The sequence below is a fragment of the Mustelus asterias genome, chromosome 1 (assembly GCF_964213995.1).
Source record: "Mustelus asterias chromosome 1, sMusAst1.hap1.1, whole genome shotgun sequence".
In the NCBI taxonomy this organism is placed as follows: Eukaryota; Metazoa; Chordata; class Chondrichthyes; order Carcharhiniformes; family Triakidae; genus Mustelus; species Mustelus asterias.
The window spans coordinates 33,510,340-33,527,358 of NC_135801.1; the positions used below are offsets into that span (position 1 = coordinate 33,510,340).

A 17,019-nucleotide genomic window follows, 5' to 3' on the forward strand; every position below is an offset into this window, starting at 1 on the left:
TGATTCATGCATGAGGACATCCAGAGCTCTGCAATCTCTCACTATTTAGATAATATGCTCCTTTGTTATTCGTCCTGTCAAAAGGGATCACCTCACATTTTGCCACATTATATTCCACGTGCCAGATCTTTGACCACTCACCTATCTGTATCTTTTTGCAGACTCCTTATGTTCTCTTCACAATTTACTTACCTACCTTTCTTTGTGTCATCAGCAAATTTAGCAACCATATCATCCAAATCATTTATATAAATTGTGAAGAGTTGGGGCCACAGCATTGATCCCTCAGGCTACCACTCATCACATTCTACTAACCAGAAAATGACCCACTTATGCCTACTCTCTGTTTCCTGTTAGCTAGCCAAACTTCTACGCATGCCAAGATGTTACCCCTTACACCAGGAGTTTTTATTCTCTGCAATTTAATTAATGGCTATTTAATCCTTGCTGCATTAGAAACATCTTTAGATATTGTTAAGATCATTCGATCTTTTTCCTGTACAGTACAAATTGGCTCCAACTCTCTGGTAGCGCTATTTTATAACCAGCCATCAAAGGAATGCAAGAGCAACCTGAGATGACCACGCTTCCTTCCTGTTTACTAGGATCTTTGCTGACGGAGTAAACTAGTGTAACTGGAAACTCACTCTGTGGGGAATGGTGAACAATCTATCACCCAATGGCAGCCGCAATTTCTCCATTTCGACAGTTTAGGTAACGTTTACTTCATATTTGAACAGTATTTTAGTGCATCATAACATTGATCAATTTTAGGTTATACTCTGCCACCCTCTTTAGGCTTCCTGCACCATGTGCAGTCCCAAGATGTATAGGTTAGGTGGATCAGCCATGCTAAATTGCCTCTTAGTGTCTCAAGATGTGTAGGTTAGGGGGAATTGTGGGGGCAAATGCATGGAGTTACGGGAGTAGGACAGGGGGGTGTAGGTTTGGGTAAAATGCTCTGTTGGAGAGTCGATGCAGACTTGATGGGCCATATGGCCTCCTTCTTCACTGTATGGATTCTATGGCCTGTCTTCAGAATGGAGAATTAGTAGTAAGTCTGCAACTGACAATCTGTGATTGCCATTGTGATCACCCTAACCTAGTCTGTAAGGGTGGGCAACATTGGCGATTTTTCTAATTTTCCTTCAGCAGCTTGAGAAAAATACCTTGCTCATTCACTTGTTGACTTCTCGGAGGAATTAACCATGTGGACATTTGTCTCTGTGGACTTGTATCATTGCATCTCTTGCCACAGTATAACGGCACGTTAGTTCTCAGTGTTATTATTTAAAACACAAAATATCCAAGAATCTTAATGACTAAATTTAGATCCAAAGTAATGTATGTATTTCATAATAACAATCACTGAGTAAATGATTAAAAGAGGAATACCTGTATATCCAGCTTTACAAGCACATTTAAAACCTCCTGGAAAGTTCTGGCAAGTTCCACCATTTTTGCAGGGATTTGACTGGCATTCATTGATGTCCCTTTCACAAGCGGTTCCCATGAACCCTCCAGGGCAGGTGCATGAAAATCTACTTATTAAATTGTGGCAAGTTCCACCATTGTGGCAAGGGGATGGAAGACACTCATCTATGTCGGTTTCGCAGGCATGTCCGGAATACCCGGGCAGACATCGACAGATGAATGGTTCCAGAGCTGTATTGGCGACAATGACCACTGGGACACTTTCCTCTCTTTGCAATGATGAGCCAACGGCAAGCCTTTTCACGCAGCTTCCACCATTCTGACACGGGTCATGAGTGCACGGGTCATGGTCCACGGAATCTATTCGCACCCCACTCTGTCTGAACACAGTTTCCTTAATGCTCTCAAAAAAAGTGGATGCCCCACTGGGGCTGAGATATTGATTGCCAGTTCGTTTTGCCATTATAGCTACCATTAAATAGGTTTTCCCATTCAGTTCATAAAAACCGTAGATCTGCAGTGCAGTTGCCATCCCGGAGAGGTGAGACTTAATGATGCGCAGGAAGTTAAGGTAGTAGTTGGTGAGAAAATCTTTGACAGTTGCAATATTCAGACGAAGAAGGACACTGTTGTCTATGGTCACATTATTGAATCCAGTGAAGAAAACATGGACATTGCTGTTTACAGTACCATGCAGCCCATCACTACTATGGACAATCAGATCAAATTTTCCATCTGTCGATCTTGGTTGGGAATTTAGGTCGCATGTATGTGCGGGGATGTTAAAATGAGTTGCATGCTCCGTTGTCAGGTTACAGCGGAAGGTATCCAATATATCCGGATCCTGGGGCTTCACGCTGGCCAAAATCCCACCTGGAAACAGATTCCCAAAATAATTAACAAATATCTCTACTGTTCTGGGCTCAGATGGATTGTCATTCTGATCATGTATTGTGACATGCACTGTTCCCGTGGAAGACATCTGTGGTGTGCCAGAATCACGGGTAACCACTGACAAGTAGAAATCGCTGATTTGTTCTCTGTCAATTTCTCTGGTTGTCGTAAGGATCCCTCCAGAGCTCAGACTGAAGTAGCTGGTTGCAGGGCCTGTGCTGAGCAAATGGTAGGTGAAAGGGCCTTGGTTTGGTGGAAGGTCGGGATCAGTGGCATTAAGTGTCATCACTATAGCCCCTGCACGTTGGTTCTCTATAACTTCTCCACTCATGGATGTTAAGGTAGGTCCATTGTCATTAATATCTTCCAGGTTGACAAGTAAACAGGTGCTACCTGTGGCTGAAGGCACCCCTGAATCAACAGCTAATATAGAGAGGTTGTATATGGGAATGGACTCGCGATCCAGTTCTGCTGCCACTGAAACCTGGCCAGACTGTGAGTTGATAGAAAAGGCACCCTCTTCATTTCCAGCTCCAATGTGATAAGTGAATCTGCTCCAACTGGGGACAGAGTCAGAGTCAAAGGCACTTACAAAAATGATATGAGCTCCGGGCGCAGCCCCTTCATTAATCTGTACAGTGTACTCCTCCGATGTGAAAATAGGAGGATCGTTGGCGTCCAGTATAGTAATATTCACAAAGACTTCATCAACATCAAATCCACGGATGCTTCCAGCATTCTTAGCCAGAACCCGCAAGGAAAGTTGTTCCTCCTTTTCCCGATCAAGCTGCCCCGACACATAAATTTGTCCAGTCTTTTTGTCAATCCTGAACCCTTTCGTTTTGCTTTTACCAACCAGTAGGTAGCTGACAATGCCGTCATTCCCAAGGTCTCGATCACCTGCAAATACTTCCCCAACTGTTGTGCCTTTTGAAGCAGCCTCTGAGATCTCAAAGGCGTACTGTCGAGACACAAAACGTGGGACGTACTCATTTACACCACTGAGCTGCACATAAACATTGGCAAAGCTAAAGTGCTCCTCCTCATCCGGCACATTAAAGGCTTTCACATACAAATGATAACTCTGCTTCATTTCAAAGTCCAAAAATCCTTGTGTTGTGATGACTCCAGTGTTTGGATCAATGACAAAAAGATCACTGTCAGTTGTCTTAATTGCGTAGGCTATCACAGCATTAGCTCCAGAATCTGCATCGGTGGCATTTAACTGAACTACTGTTGTACCACTCGGGGCATTTTCTGATATAACTGGGAAGTACTCATCTGGACTGAACAGGGGTGCATTATCATTTGAATCAGTGACGTGAATAGTAATGCTCAGGGAGCCAGTTCTTTTCACCCAACCGCCATCTTCAGCACTTATGGTCAGTTCATGTTTTTGCTGCAACTCGTAATCCAGGTGTCCAGCTAGAGATAGAGCACCCGTTGAATTAATAATAGAGAACACGCCTGCCTCATTTCCTTTAGAAATGTTGTATCTGATTAACCCATTCATATCAGCATCGTTATCTCTGGCGGAAACTGTTCTGATGACTGTTCCAGTGGCGAGGCTTTCAGGAACTGTGATGCTGATGTGGCTCTGAGAGAACTGAGGTGTGTGCAAATTCTCTTCTGTTACCAAAATGCGAACAGTGGATGTTGCGGAGAGTGGGGGATTACCTCTATCCGTTGCTGAGATTCTGATTAAAAATACTTTATTCGCATAGGCTCTCAGAGAGGAAGCAACAGACAGCCAACCATTATTTTTGTTCAGTGCAAATTGATTTGAACTATTTCCACCAGTAATGTGATACTCTATTTCTGAATTTAGGTTATAATCTTTGTCATCCACTGCGGTGACTTTAATCAATCTTGTACCAACCTGGACATTCTTAGTAATAGGAGTAAAGTATTTTCCAGATTCAAATTGTGGTGCATTGTCATTACTGTCCACAATGTTGATAATGACAGTGGTTTCACTCATCATGGGAATTCTACCTCTGTCTGAGGCCGTTACAATAAAACTGTGCCTGTTGATATTCAGATTTTTAGAACCTGTGGAGTTGTGATATTTTATATATTGTTTGGTGCAGATCTCTCCTGTGGTGGAATTGATTCTGAAGAATTCAGTCTGTGATTTTATGAAGTAAAATACTTGACCATTAAGGCCACTGTCAGGATCTGCAGCTACTACCTGAGTAACTGTGGAGCCAATCTCTGTGAATTCTGGGTAATCTAGATAGTAAGATGGATGAGTAAATCGTGGGGCGTTATCATTTACATCTGTGACAAAAACAGTAATGTCTGTATTCACTGTCCATCCAGAATCATGGGCATAAACTTTGACTGTGTAGCGTTCCACATCCTCCCGATTCAGAGGCCTGCTAACTGTGATATCTCCAGTCTTTGAATTTATGGAGAAGGGAAGGTTTACATCTCGTATAGAGTACCGACTAACAGCATTCACTCCAGTGTCCTCGTCTGAAGTGGTAACACGTGTGACTGTGTAGCCAATAGCAGCATTCTCAGGCACTTGAGCACTAAATATCTGTGAGAATCTTGGAGCATTGTCATTCTCATCCAAAACGTTGATAATGACATGACACAAAGAACTCCTTGAAGAAGCTCCTTTATCTGTTGCTTTTACAGTTAACGTGTACTGGGAATTCTTTTCTCTGTCCAATGGTCCAGTGTTTCTGATCTCACCTGTTTCTCTGTTGATGTTGAAATTATTGCCTTTGTTACCATCCACTATGGCATATTCTATTTGACCATTAGGACCATTGTCCTTATCTTCTGCTACAACAGTGGCTACTTTGTGCGAGAAGGTATTCTCCATTATATTCGCCACAAAAGGATCCTGATTAAAAACTGGTGCATTGTCATTGACATCTAGCACAGTGATATCCAACTGTTTATAGGAAGAATAGGGAGGATACCCCATATCTCTGGCTTCAATCCACAGCACATAATTCTGAACAGCTTCAAAATCTAATGGCTTTGTGAGAACAAGTTTCCCTGTCAGCTGATCAATATGGAAGACATCACCAAGGTTACCGCTGGCGACATAGTAAGATAATGACCCCCTTATACGACTCCTTGTTGAAGAGGCTGACACTGTTGTGACATAGGTATCAATCTTCTGGTCTTCTGGAAATATAAAGGACTGTTGCCCGGCATTTATTTGAGGAAAATCAGCCTCATTTCCAAACCTCACTGTCACAGTGGTGGAGTCCGACATTGGATACATTCCGTTGTCTTTAACATTAACAGTCACAGTTATATCAGTGCCTCCAGTTAACTTCTGAGCAGCCATGATAGCACCACGACTTGGATCAATCTGGAACTTTTCCACATTTCTTCCCGTCAAGGAATACTGGAGTTCTGCATTGGGGCCTTCATCATCGTCAGAAACCGTCACAGCAAACACGAATGAACCTGCATACAGAAGGATACACTTTAGGAGTCTGTTTATGCGCACACAATTCAAGTAGTTCTGTTAAAGAAAATTACAAAGATATAGCAATCCTATTAGTTGTTTTGTACAAGCTGTATTAGAAAACGATATACATCTTAATAGCCCTCATCAGTTATTTTTTCTGGATTAGAGACACTCAATGAAAAGAATTAACAATTATTGTCAATGTATAATGATCTTCAGCACATTCAAGTTCACTATAGCACACCAGTGAAGAATGCCCCAGATCAAAAGAATAGGGCTTAGAAATAGTCAATTAATTCTTGCACTGACTGGGTTCGTGGTCTGACTGCTGACTGAGGTTTTAAACTTGGCTTTAAACAAAATAGACACCCAAAGTCCTTGGAGACCAAAATTACTTTTTGAACAATCAACAAATTTGTAAAACCATTTGGACAATGCTCATTGAACAAAAGCTAGAAATGAAAAAGAGATCTATCAGCATATGAAACATGGGTTGACATTTTCAGAATACAGAGTTCAAGCTCTGAAGCCATTCTGAGCAGAATAAATCCATCCCACTTGCTTACTCCCAAATCCTACCATAAACAAATGATGACTGTGACAATGTGATCAGTGCGGTGTCTCTTTTCTGTAAAAAGCCAGCATACTTTTAATTAACGAAGTGATTGCTAAATGAAACATGTTAAACTCACAAGTGAGGAGCAGCCCGTTTGTTGTGGAACATGGAAATAATAATTTCTTTTAAAAGAATACCGCAGTGGGGATAAATCCTAAATATTCTTGTTTTTTTAGGTTCTGCTCTTGATTGCAAAACTTCGATTAATGTGCACAGTAATAAGAGATACAATGCCATAAAGAACAGCCCTACGATGCAAATAATTGCAATGTTCTTCGAGGATAATGTTAAGACTTGTTGTTAGTTTATAAGGATTGAGTATAGTTTACTGGATTTCTGACTGCAGTAGAAAATTAAGCATGCTTTCATGTGGCCAGTTTTAAAGCTAGATAACTGATAACTGGAATCTGATAACTCATACCATACAAGCTGGTAAAAAAACAAGCTTCACGAACTAGCATGCTTTGAAAAATAGTCTGTGAGAATGCTGACGGCCAGTAGGGTGGAATATATTTCCTAGATGTTGGAATTGCTCAGGTGAACCACAATAGCCTTTGCTGTCCTAAATATTCCTGTGGCTCTAGGACAGAAGGAAAAGGGGTGTATGTTATAGAATAATGAATAAATAGGAGTGATTAATAGACAAATTTAGTGAAATGGTTTATATTTCTTTATCCTACAATTAATGGTCAAGTGAATTTTGTGACATATAAACCTAGAGGCTAAATTACAGCCAATATTCATTTTGTGCCATCTCTATTTTTGTATTCTGTTGTTGTGTAATCTCAAGTAAATGAAAGCAATACTGAAATGTAGAGCTGAAATGGGACACTGAATAAGTTTGCTGTCTTCTCATTGCACATTACTGCATTTGATACAGTGCCACATAAGATTTGAGAGAGAAGTTATAGCTGCTGGAATAAAAGGGACAGTAGCAACATAGATACAAAATCAGCTGAGTGAAAGGAAACAGAGAAATGGCCATTGGATATTTTTCAGGCTGGAGGAAGGTTTGTAACGGAGTTTCCAGGGGTTAGTATTGGGACCCTTGCTTTCCCCGATATATATTATTGATCTAAATCTTGACGTGCAAGGGACAATTTCAAAGTTTGCAGATGACACAAAACTTGGAAGCATTGTAAACTGTGAAGAGAAGTTCAAAAGGACGTGCACAAGTTGGTGAAGATAGGTGGCAGATGAAGTGTGAGGTGATGCATTTTGGTAGGAAGAACATGGATATAGTTTGGGGTACAATTCTTAATTGGGTGCAGGAGCAAAGGGACCTGAGTGTATATGTGCATAGATCATTGAAGCTGGCAGGACAGGTGGAGAGCAGTTAATAAAGCATATATTATTCTGGACTTTACTAATAGTGGCATGGAATACAAGAACAAGGAGGATATGCTGAACTTAAAGAAGACACTAGTTGGGCCTCAGCTGGAGTGTTGTGTACAGTTCTTGGCATCATCCTATAGGAAGGATTTGATTGCATTGGAGAGTGCGCAGAGGAGATTCACAAGAATGGTTCCAGGGATGAGAAACAACAATTATGAGGATAGATTAGAGAGGTTGTGATTGTTTTCCTTGAAGAGAAGAAAGCTAAGAGGAGATGTGATAGAGATGTTCAAAAGCATGAGGGGGCTGGACAGAGTAGATAGGAAGAAACTGTTCCCACTTGTAATGGATCAATAATGAGGGGGCACCGGCTTAAAGTGATTTGCAAAAGAAGCAAATGTGATGTTAGAAAAATCTTTCCCACATAGTGAGTGGTTCAGGTCTGGAATGTTCTGCTTGGAAGTGCAGTGGAGGCAGGTTGAACCAAGGCATTCAAGAGAGCATTAGATGATTTTAAAAATAGAAACAATGTGCAAGGGTACAGCGGAAAGACAGGGGAAAGTCACTAAGTCACAATCCTCATTTGGAGGGCTGATGCAGACATGATGGGCCAAATGGCCTCCTTCTGTGCCGTAATAATTCTGTGATTCTGAGATTAATAGTTAAATGAGAATATAATAAAGAGTAAAATGTGTAGTTGAAGTGCACAATCTCATTCAGTGGCAGGGGATTCATGGCATCATACTGGAAAGAACATGAACAGCCTATGGCTGGAACTTTCCTGGGCACCTGGAGGTGTCTCATTTGAGGGATTATATTTGTTTGCTGGCAGTAATTCCCAAAGGGGATCTATCTCCAGGTAGCCTGATGTTTCACTAATGTGTGGCCTGCTTCCCTCCTACTGAAGAAAACTTTACGCTGCGAAGACAGTTAGCGGCTGTCACTGTGCGCACACTGATTGGACAGCCCAACACTGGAACCTAGCCGCCATCTTTAATTGGATGGGGCTCCCAAAGGAGGCTCCATAATTGGCCGCCTGGGGGAAGATCACATCCAACATCCACTGATTCTTCTGGGTTCCTTACTCAAAATTCATCCCAATGTTAGGATCAGCATGCGAGGGGCAAAATTCAGTTCTATTGCTCAGCTGAACCCAAAATGACGTTTCTGCTGTAAAAATCAGATTGTCCCCTGCACATACCATAAAGTTCACTCGACATTGAATCTTCCATTTACTATGTTAGATGTTAACAGATAAGAGTATTTGGTGCTCTTGATGATTTCCACATTGAAAAATTAAATAATTATTATGTAATCACTAAAAGGTGCCAGCCTTGGCTCAGTAGTAGCACACCTGATCCTGAATCAGAACGTTATGGAGTTCAACAACTTCAGTCCATGTACTCTCTCCTCTATCAGGACCCCCTTTTTAAAAAAATCCAAATGTCATTTTTCCCACCCACACCACCCTCTCTTTAAACAGTATACAATCTATCACTTTTCCATCTCATCAGCTCGGAAGAAGTCGTATGGACTTCAAACATTAACTCTGTTTCTCTCTCAAGAGACGCTGCCAGATCTGCTGGGTTTTGCAGCATTTTTGTTTTTATTTCAGATTTCCAGCATCCTCCGTATGTTGCTTTTGTTGCCATGGCTTCAAGTCTCATTCTAGAGACTAAAGCACAGAACCGAGGATGGTGGTATTGCATGAGAGCAATCTTCAGGATGAGATGTTAAATTCAGGTTCTCTCTGCTCTTTCAGGTGAATGTCAATGATTCCATGGCATTATGCAAAGAAAAAGAGGGGATTCTCCCGGTTTTGTGGCCAACATCAACCAAAACCACTAAAAGGAAAGATTATCTGGCCTTGTGTATCGACTTGCTGCCATGGGTTTCCTACATTACTGTAGTGACTATACTTTGAAAGTGCTTTGTTGACTGTGATTTCAGGAATTCTGAGGTCACGAAAAGCGTAATATAATTCCCAGTTCTTTCTATAAAAGATCATTAGATGACAACCAATAGTAAATTCCCAGGAAGCAATACAGGTTAGTATATATTATTTCTTACAGTTCTTAAGAAGAATAACAAGGGCTTAATACATATTATAAGTAGTTGGTTTGAGCAGAAAATGGTACTGATGCTTTAAAATTGTCCGTTTGAGCTAATGACCTACAAAAAAATGAAAAATGCAAACTAGATTCACAGTTAAAATGATTTTGCTCGGCTGCAGGAAATGCTATAGTAATATCACTGATTTATAGTGGCAATACATTACAATAAATTAATTTGGCTGGTGGCCAACAATTTAAATTCTTTTTAATCTCTAATAAAGAAACACAAATTACTAAAGAGGGATGGTGCACATTAAACTTGCTTGGTCATCCCAAAGAGATTTAAAGCACAAATCACATTATCCATTCTTTGCCCATAAAATAATTTTTAAAAACATGACCACACGAGATATGTAATATGTTGAAGCATGCACTAATATATCAAAATATAGCAGATTACAAATGCTTTTAGGCAGTACCTTTATTTCCCGATGGTCAAATTCTTTCAAAGTCTATTAACTGAACACTGCTCATGATTGATCCTTACAATATGCACTTAGTTGCTTTTTCATTACTTAATGGATAGTCAACTTTCTACAATGTTTTCTCGTAATCTGCCCTTCATATTGTTTAATATCTGTTAATTTGAACATTTCTGATTTGCTTTCATTTTGCCTTAATTCAGAGAAATGGTAACAAACTACTTTGACTATCTACTTGGTCCATCTTTGACTTTTTCCCTCCCCTTTTTCAGCTTTCTTATCTCCACTGCTGGGGAATAGGCTGTTCATCAATGAATTGATGCCCACAACTACCTTGATTGTATTTCATCCCACCCTGCTTCCTGCCAGGACACTCTTTCATTCCTTCAATGTCTCTGAAGAGGCCACTTTCTATGCTGGAGCTTCCAAAATGTCTTCCTTTCTCCTTGGCACGCTTTTGACAAAGTTGCTCACCTGCATTTGTGGGTGCTGGAATGTGGGTAACATATGGGAAATGACGAAATCTGGGAGGGTTGTCGTTGATGTCGGAAACTGTTAAAAACACAGTGGCGGAACTGGACATGGCTTGAGGTATGCCTCCATCTGTAGCTACCACGATAAGACTGTACATTTCTTTGTTCTCTCTGTTCAGCAGAGCACTTGTAATAATTTGTCCAGTAGATGGATTGATGGAAAATTGGGAGTTACCACCAACCAGGCTGTAGCTGTTAGAGGAAGGACAATAAAATAAACTCAGTAAATGCATTGGGATTAATTCACACTTAGCAGCTTCAGTAAAGTGAACTTGTGAAATAAATGATGTCAAGGTAAAATTAACTGGTTTATTGTACCATCTTGCTATGCTAGAACAAGACTTGACAAGTGCAGGTTCTTCTTGTAACTACACAAGTGACAGTTCACCATGGAAAAGCCCAATAGCAAGTATAATCAAGGCTACTTTAATGGTTTTTATCCAATATTTCCACAAAACTCTTCAGTTTGGGTCACTGCTTCAGGATTAAAGTCATCTTCCCTCTAATCCAGGCCAACTGTTTTCCTGGATCTACTAATTTAGCAGAGAATAAAAATGAAATGGAGAATCTTTTAGCACTATATAGCTCAGGACCATATTCAGGGAACAAGTATGTTGGACCTGCTCTCCGTTATTCAGAATTCAAGCTAATTACTGTAACCATTTAACTCCGCTAAGTGTTGAACACATATGTGTGTTTAGTTCAGTTAAGTACACAGGATAATAGTCACTGACTACTTTTACATTTACAGCAGATGAGCTGTGTTTTACACACCTCATTGAAGGATTAGTTTAACCTGCACTGACTCCAGCCACTCTCCGCACATCCACACCAAAGTCTAATAATGTATAAATCTCCAGATGTTAAATATCATAAAACATTGATTCCAAAACTGTGACTTGGAGCCAAGTGAGTCTTAAATTGACCATGAAAATTCTGCACATCATTTCCTAAGAAAGCAGACCTGTTTGTGAGCATGTGCTTTACTGATTTAAAGCAAATAACTAAGTAAGCATATGAAAGCAGAATGGCCAATGTTAAATGCCTTGGCATGAAGGTTAAAAGCAGGCAATCAACTAGAAGTGCTTTGACCGGGAAGCAAGGTGTGTGTTAACCCTTAATGAAAGACATAACCAAAGTTAAACAAAACATACCATTTTACAGAAATCAATATCAGGAATTTTGAAGCATATTATAGTTTAGGTGAACCTCCTGTAAAATGATAAAGGCTTCATTGAATTATTATAAAGTAGAAGGTGAAATCCATAGGATGTTTCAAAACCGGTGGTACTAAATTCAGTTAAAAGCAATTTCATGATTTTACTTTTATCCTGCCTTTAATTCAGAGTTAACCAAACCTTGCTGAATAATGGCCACTTGGGCTTACACACAAACAGGTTTCTTTTTATTATTAGTGTCACTAGTAGGCTTACATTAACACGCAATTAAATTACTGTGAAGTCTTTATTCACATCCTCCATCGCATTTTAACATTTGAATCTTTCCAATCGTGGACAATAATATATATTCAATAGATTATTCGGAATTATTTTCTACACATTAAAGCAGAAATTCTTGCATTTACATGGCACCTTTCACAACCTCAGGACATCTTCAGGTACTTTACAACCAATGAAATACTTTTGTACTGTTGTAATGTCAGAAACACAGCAGCCAATTGCACACAGCAAACTCATATGCATGAACAGGAATGTGATAATGAACAGATAATCTGTTTTAATTTTGTTGGTTGAGGGATAAATACTGACCAGGAGGTCGGGGAAAACACTTTTGCTCTTTGTTGAAATAGTGCCATAGTATCTTTTCCAGTCATCTGAGAGAGCAGACAGATCCCTGGTTTAAAGTGTCAATTGAAAGGCAGCATCTCTGACAGTGCAGCACTCCATGAACACCACATTAATGTGTCAACCTAGATTATATGGTCAGTGTGGGGTGTGAACCCACAGTCAGGAGGTTACACACAGGCAGATCAGTGGTGTCATCTCTTGAAGCAGTATCAAATTAAAAAGTTGTCCCTGAATGGAAATTTGCTCATAAAGGAATGCTGCAGAGATGATGGCATTGTTCTGACACTGACAATGTTCAGGCAGGAAACTAAGTTGGGTGGTTCCTTTTAAATGCATGGCAAGCACCCAGTGGGGCTCTTGCCCCCAAAATGGAATCCACCATTGCCTAGTCACAAAATCCTGGTGGAGTTTCCACAGGAACTGCCATCACAATACCACAAGAAGTGACTGTGCACTTAAACGGAGAGAAGGACCCCATAGATAGGAAGATTGGTATCTCTTGAAGGCTTAGCAGCAAACAATGCTTGCACAAACTAAGTGGAAGCTTGAATAGAAGCAATGGAAATCACTGCTGGGCCTGTTTCCTTCATGTGGGAACCTCCAGATTGATGCGACCACTTCCCAGATGGGCCTTCATTTTCCCCAAGATGGTCCCAGGAACCGGTAGTAACTGTTGGGCATGAGGAAAATTCACCGGAGACCCAGCGCTGCGACATGCCGCAACCTACGAGCGGACATGGCAATCCTGGCAGGGACGGTAAATCCTGGTTGCAGAGTGAGTCAGTGGGATCATGCAGCAGAATCCCTAGTCCTTAGCTCTAATCTTCTAATAATGCGCCCGAGAGCTTTCGCTTCTACTCCTTTTCTCTTAAATCCTCAAACGCAAATAAAAGCTTTTGTCACATTCCAAAACCACTGTTGCAGCTTCAAAAGCTGTCTAGCTCATCCTGCATTTAATTAATGACCTTAGTAATAAAAATAGAAATTGCTGGAAATGCTAGCAAATCCCTTTGTATTTGATAAAAGTTATTTCAGGATTGTGCATTTCCACAGTATATTGTTTTCATTTCAAATTTTCAGCAACTATAGTTTTTATTATAATTCAATTAGTATCTTGTTAGAAGTTCCTGTTAATTTTCTAACATAAAGCCCCACATTGAATGGAAAGGCAAAATTAATCTTGCTATATATAAACTTCCCGAATGACTATGACACCAAAGAAATTCAACTGCCACCAAAATTGGGCATAAAATTGGTGAGTTGCTCGCTCTGCCCTTGCAGACCTCGAGCTTGGGTTGAAATAGAGATTGGGTATTATATCAATACTGTTGAAGAATTGCAGATCTCAAATCGTGCATCAACTCAGCATCGTGGATGGGGAAGAGCGGGTTTCGGGGAGGGGGAAGGGCGGGTTTCGGGGAGGGGGAAGGGCGGGTTTCGGGGAGGGGGAAGGGGAAGGGCGGGTTTCGGGGAGGGGGAAGGGGAAGGGCGGGTTTCGGGGAGGGGGAAGGGCGGGTTTCGGGGAGGGCGGGTTTCGGGGAGGGTGGGTTTTGGGGAGGGGGAAGGGCGGGTTTCGGGGAAGGGGAAGGGCGGGTTTCGGGGAGGGGGAAGGGCGGGTTTCGGGGAGGGGGAAGGGTGGGTTTCGGGGAGGGGGAAGGGCGGGTTTCGGGGAGGGGGAAGGGCAGGGATGGGGAAGGGCGGGGTTGGGGATGGGGAAGGGCGGGGTTGGGGATGGGGAAGGGCGGGGTTCAGGATGGGGAAAGCCAAGTTTCGAAGAGAGGGCACAGTATTCTTGTCTGGACAGACAGTGAGCTGGAGATATTTTTATGCACTTAGTTTTTGATAGGCTCATAAAATTAAAAACTGAAAATGTATTTGGCTGTTTTTTGAGCAACCTTCTGCCTTTACATTCTGATGGTCAGGTTACTCAGTGCCTAGTAAAACTTGGCACAGAATGCACGGGGTAAGTTCCAGCCATTTACACCTGAATTTCACATTACTTAAAGATTTTCATTTTTCTTGAGCTTAATGGCTATATCAGGCAGGTGTGTTGGATGACTACATGTTACCCACACCAATATGGCATACAGCATAATATCAAAGGAACTCGACATATCAACACAACATTTGGAGGCCTTATGTCAAATTTACAACTGAAAAGCAGACAGTTTAGTTACAATTCTCCTCCAGTAAGTTTACTCAGTGCATAGCTGAACCCATGCAAACAAGGCATGTTCTACAACTAATATCATAAAATCACAGAATCCTATAGAGCAGAAGGAGGCCATTTGGCCCATCAAGTCTGCAACAACCACAATCCTACCCAGGCCCTATTACCATAACCCCATGCATTTACCCTAGCTAATCCCCCTGACACTGAGGGCAATTTAGCATGGCCAATCCACCTAACCAGCACGTCTTTCGGAGTGTGGGAGGAAACCGGAGCACCCAGAGGAAACCCACGCAGATACGGGGAGAATGTGTAAACTCCACATGGACAGTGACCCAAGCCAGGAATCGAACCTGTGTCCCTGGCGCTATAAGGAAGCAGTGCTAACCACTGTGCCACCCCCTATGTGTTCAGTTAGTTCAACCCAGCTATCGGCGTACCAAAATCTTTGGGTTGGGAAAGATAAGTGGGCCACTGTTCCCATTCCTAATCATTGGAAGCATGCATTTGAGTGGACAAAACTGGACTTGTGGCCGAATAGCTGTTGACACACCAAGGCTCTCACATGAAGAATGGTCACTTTTGAGTGAGTTCTCAGAGGGTGCTTAGAACCCACGGAAGCCTCAACCAGAAAGCAATCAAGGTTTTTATTCGACAAATGAAGGAGGAGAACTAAAATTAGCAACAAAAAATAAAAACTTGGTGCAAGACTGTTAGATGAAATATTGGGTGGAATGTTCTGTTATTTTGCTAAGTGCTGGCTCAGGTGAGAAATGTGGTACAGTAGCACAGTGGTTAGCACTGTTGCTTCATGGTGCAAGGGACCCGGGTTCGATTCCTGGCTTGGGACACAGTGTGGAGTTTGCACGTTCTCCCAGTGTCTGCGTGGGTTTCCTCCGGGTGCTCCGGTTTCCTCACACATTCTGAAAGATGTGCTGGTTAGGTGCATTGACCCGAACAGGCGCCGGAGTGTGGCGACTAGGGGAATTTCACAGTAACTTCATTGCAGTGTTAATGTAAGCCTTACTGGTGACTAACAAATAAACTTTAAATCTTTGTTGCAATCTCTCCCATTAATCATTATTCTAACTGTTTTACCCCTCTTGTACAGTTTATAATCCAACACATTTTCCCTCTCTTTAGTTCCAAAGAAAGGTCATGTGGATTCAAAATGTTAACTTTGTTTTCTCTCCCGACGGATGCTGACAGTCCAAAGATGTGCGGGTTAGGTTGATTGGCCAGGTTAAAAATTGCCCCTTAGAGTCCCAAGATGCGTAGGTTCGAGGGATTAGCGGGTAAATATGTGGGGGTAGGGCCTGGGTGGGATTGTAGTTGGTGCAGACTCGATGGGCCGAATGGCCTCCTTCTGCACTGTAGGGTTTCTATGATTTCTATGAGATCTGTTGGGTTTTTTCAGCTTTCTCTGTTTTTGTTACACCATTCCAGTTGTCTCCTGTTGGGAGTCTTTTATAGACCTCCTAAAAGTTCTAGAGAGGTTGAGGAAAGGATTGCGGAGTCAATCCTGCTTAGGAGTGAAAGTAATAGGGCAATTGTTATGGGGGATTTTAACTTGACTAATATTGACTGGAATTGTTATAGCTCTAGCTCGTTAGAGGGGTCAGTTTTTGTTCAAAGCGTGCAGGAAGGTTTTTTGACTCAGTATGTAGACAGGCCAACTAGAGGTGAGGCTATATTGGATCTGGTGCTGGGAAATGAGCCAGACCAGGTGCTAGACTTGGAAGTTGGTGTGCATTTTGGTGATAGTGACCACAATTCGGTTACGTTCACCTTAGTGATGGAAAGGGATAGGCATGAACCTCGGGCCAGTGGTTTTAGCTGGGGGAAGGGTAATTATGAGGCTATTAGGAGAGAATTAGGAAACATAGGTTGGACTAGGAGATTACAGGGACTGGGAACGTCCGACATGTGGAGTTTTTTCAAGGAGCAGCTACTGCGAGTCTGTGATAGGTATGTCCCTGTCAGGCAAGGAGGAATTGGTAGGGCTAGGGAACCGTGGTGCACCAAAAAAGTTTCTTTGTTGGTTAAAAAGAAAAAGGAGGCTTATGTTCGGATGAGACGTGAGCACTCGGGTAGTGCACTAGAAAGCTTTAGATTGGCTAAGAGGGAGTTGAAGAGCGAGCTTAGAAGGGCTAAAAGGGGACATGAGAAGACTTTGGCGGATAGGGTTAAAGAGAATCCTAAGGCGTTCTATAGGTATGTTAAGAACAGAAGGTTGGTTAGGGCAAGTTTAGGG

General features: G+C 41.8%; 1 protein-coding gene across 1 annotated transcript in view; it reads right to left on the reverse strand.

Moving 5' to 3' along the window:
* Positions 1-17,019, reverse strand: part of fat4 (FAT atypical cadherin 4) — a 323,488-nt gene that overhangs the window by 73,567 nt on the left and 232,902 nt on the right. The window contains exons 9-10 of the mRNA XM_078211165.1: positions 10,729-10,979; positions 1,396-5,763 (exon numbers count right to left, since the gene is read on the reverse strand). Of these exons, the coding sequence (XP_078067291.1) occupies positions 1,396-5,763; positions 10,729-10,979 (4,619 nt within the window). The remainder of the gene's footprint in view (positions 1-1,395; positions 5,764-10,728; positions 10,980-17,019) is intronic.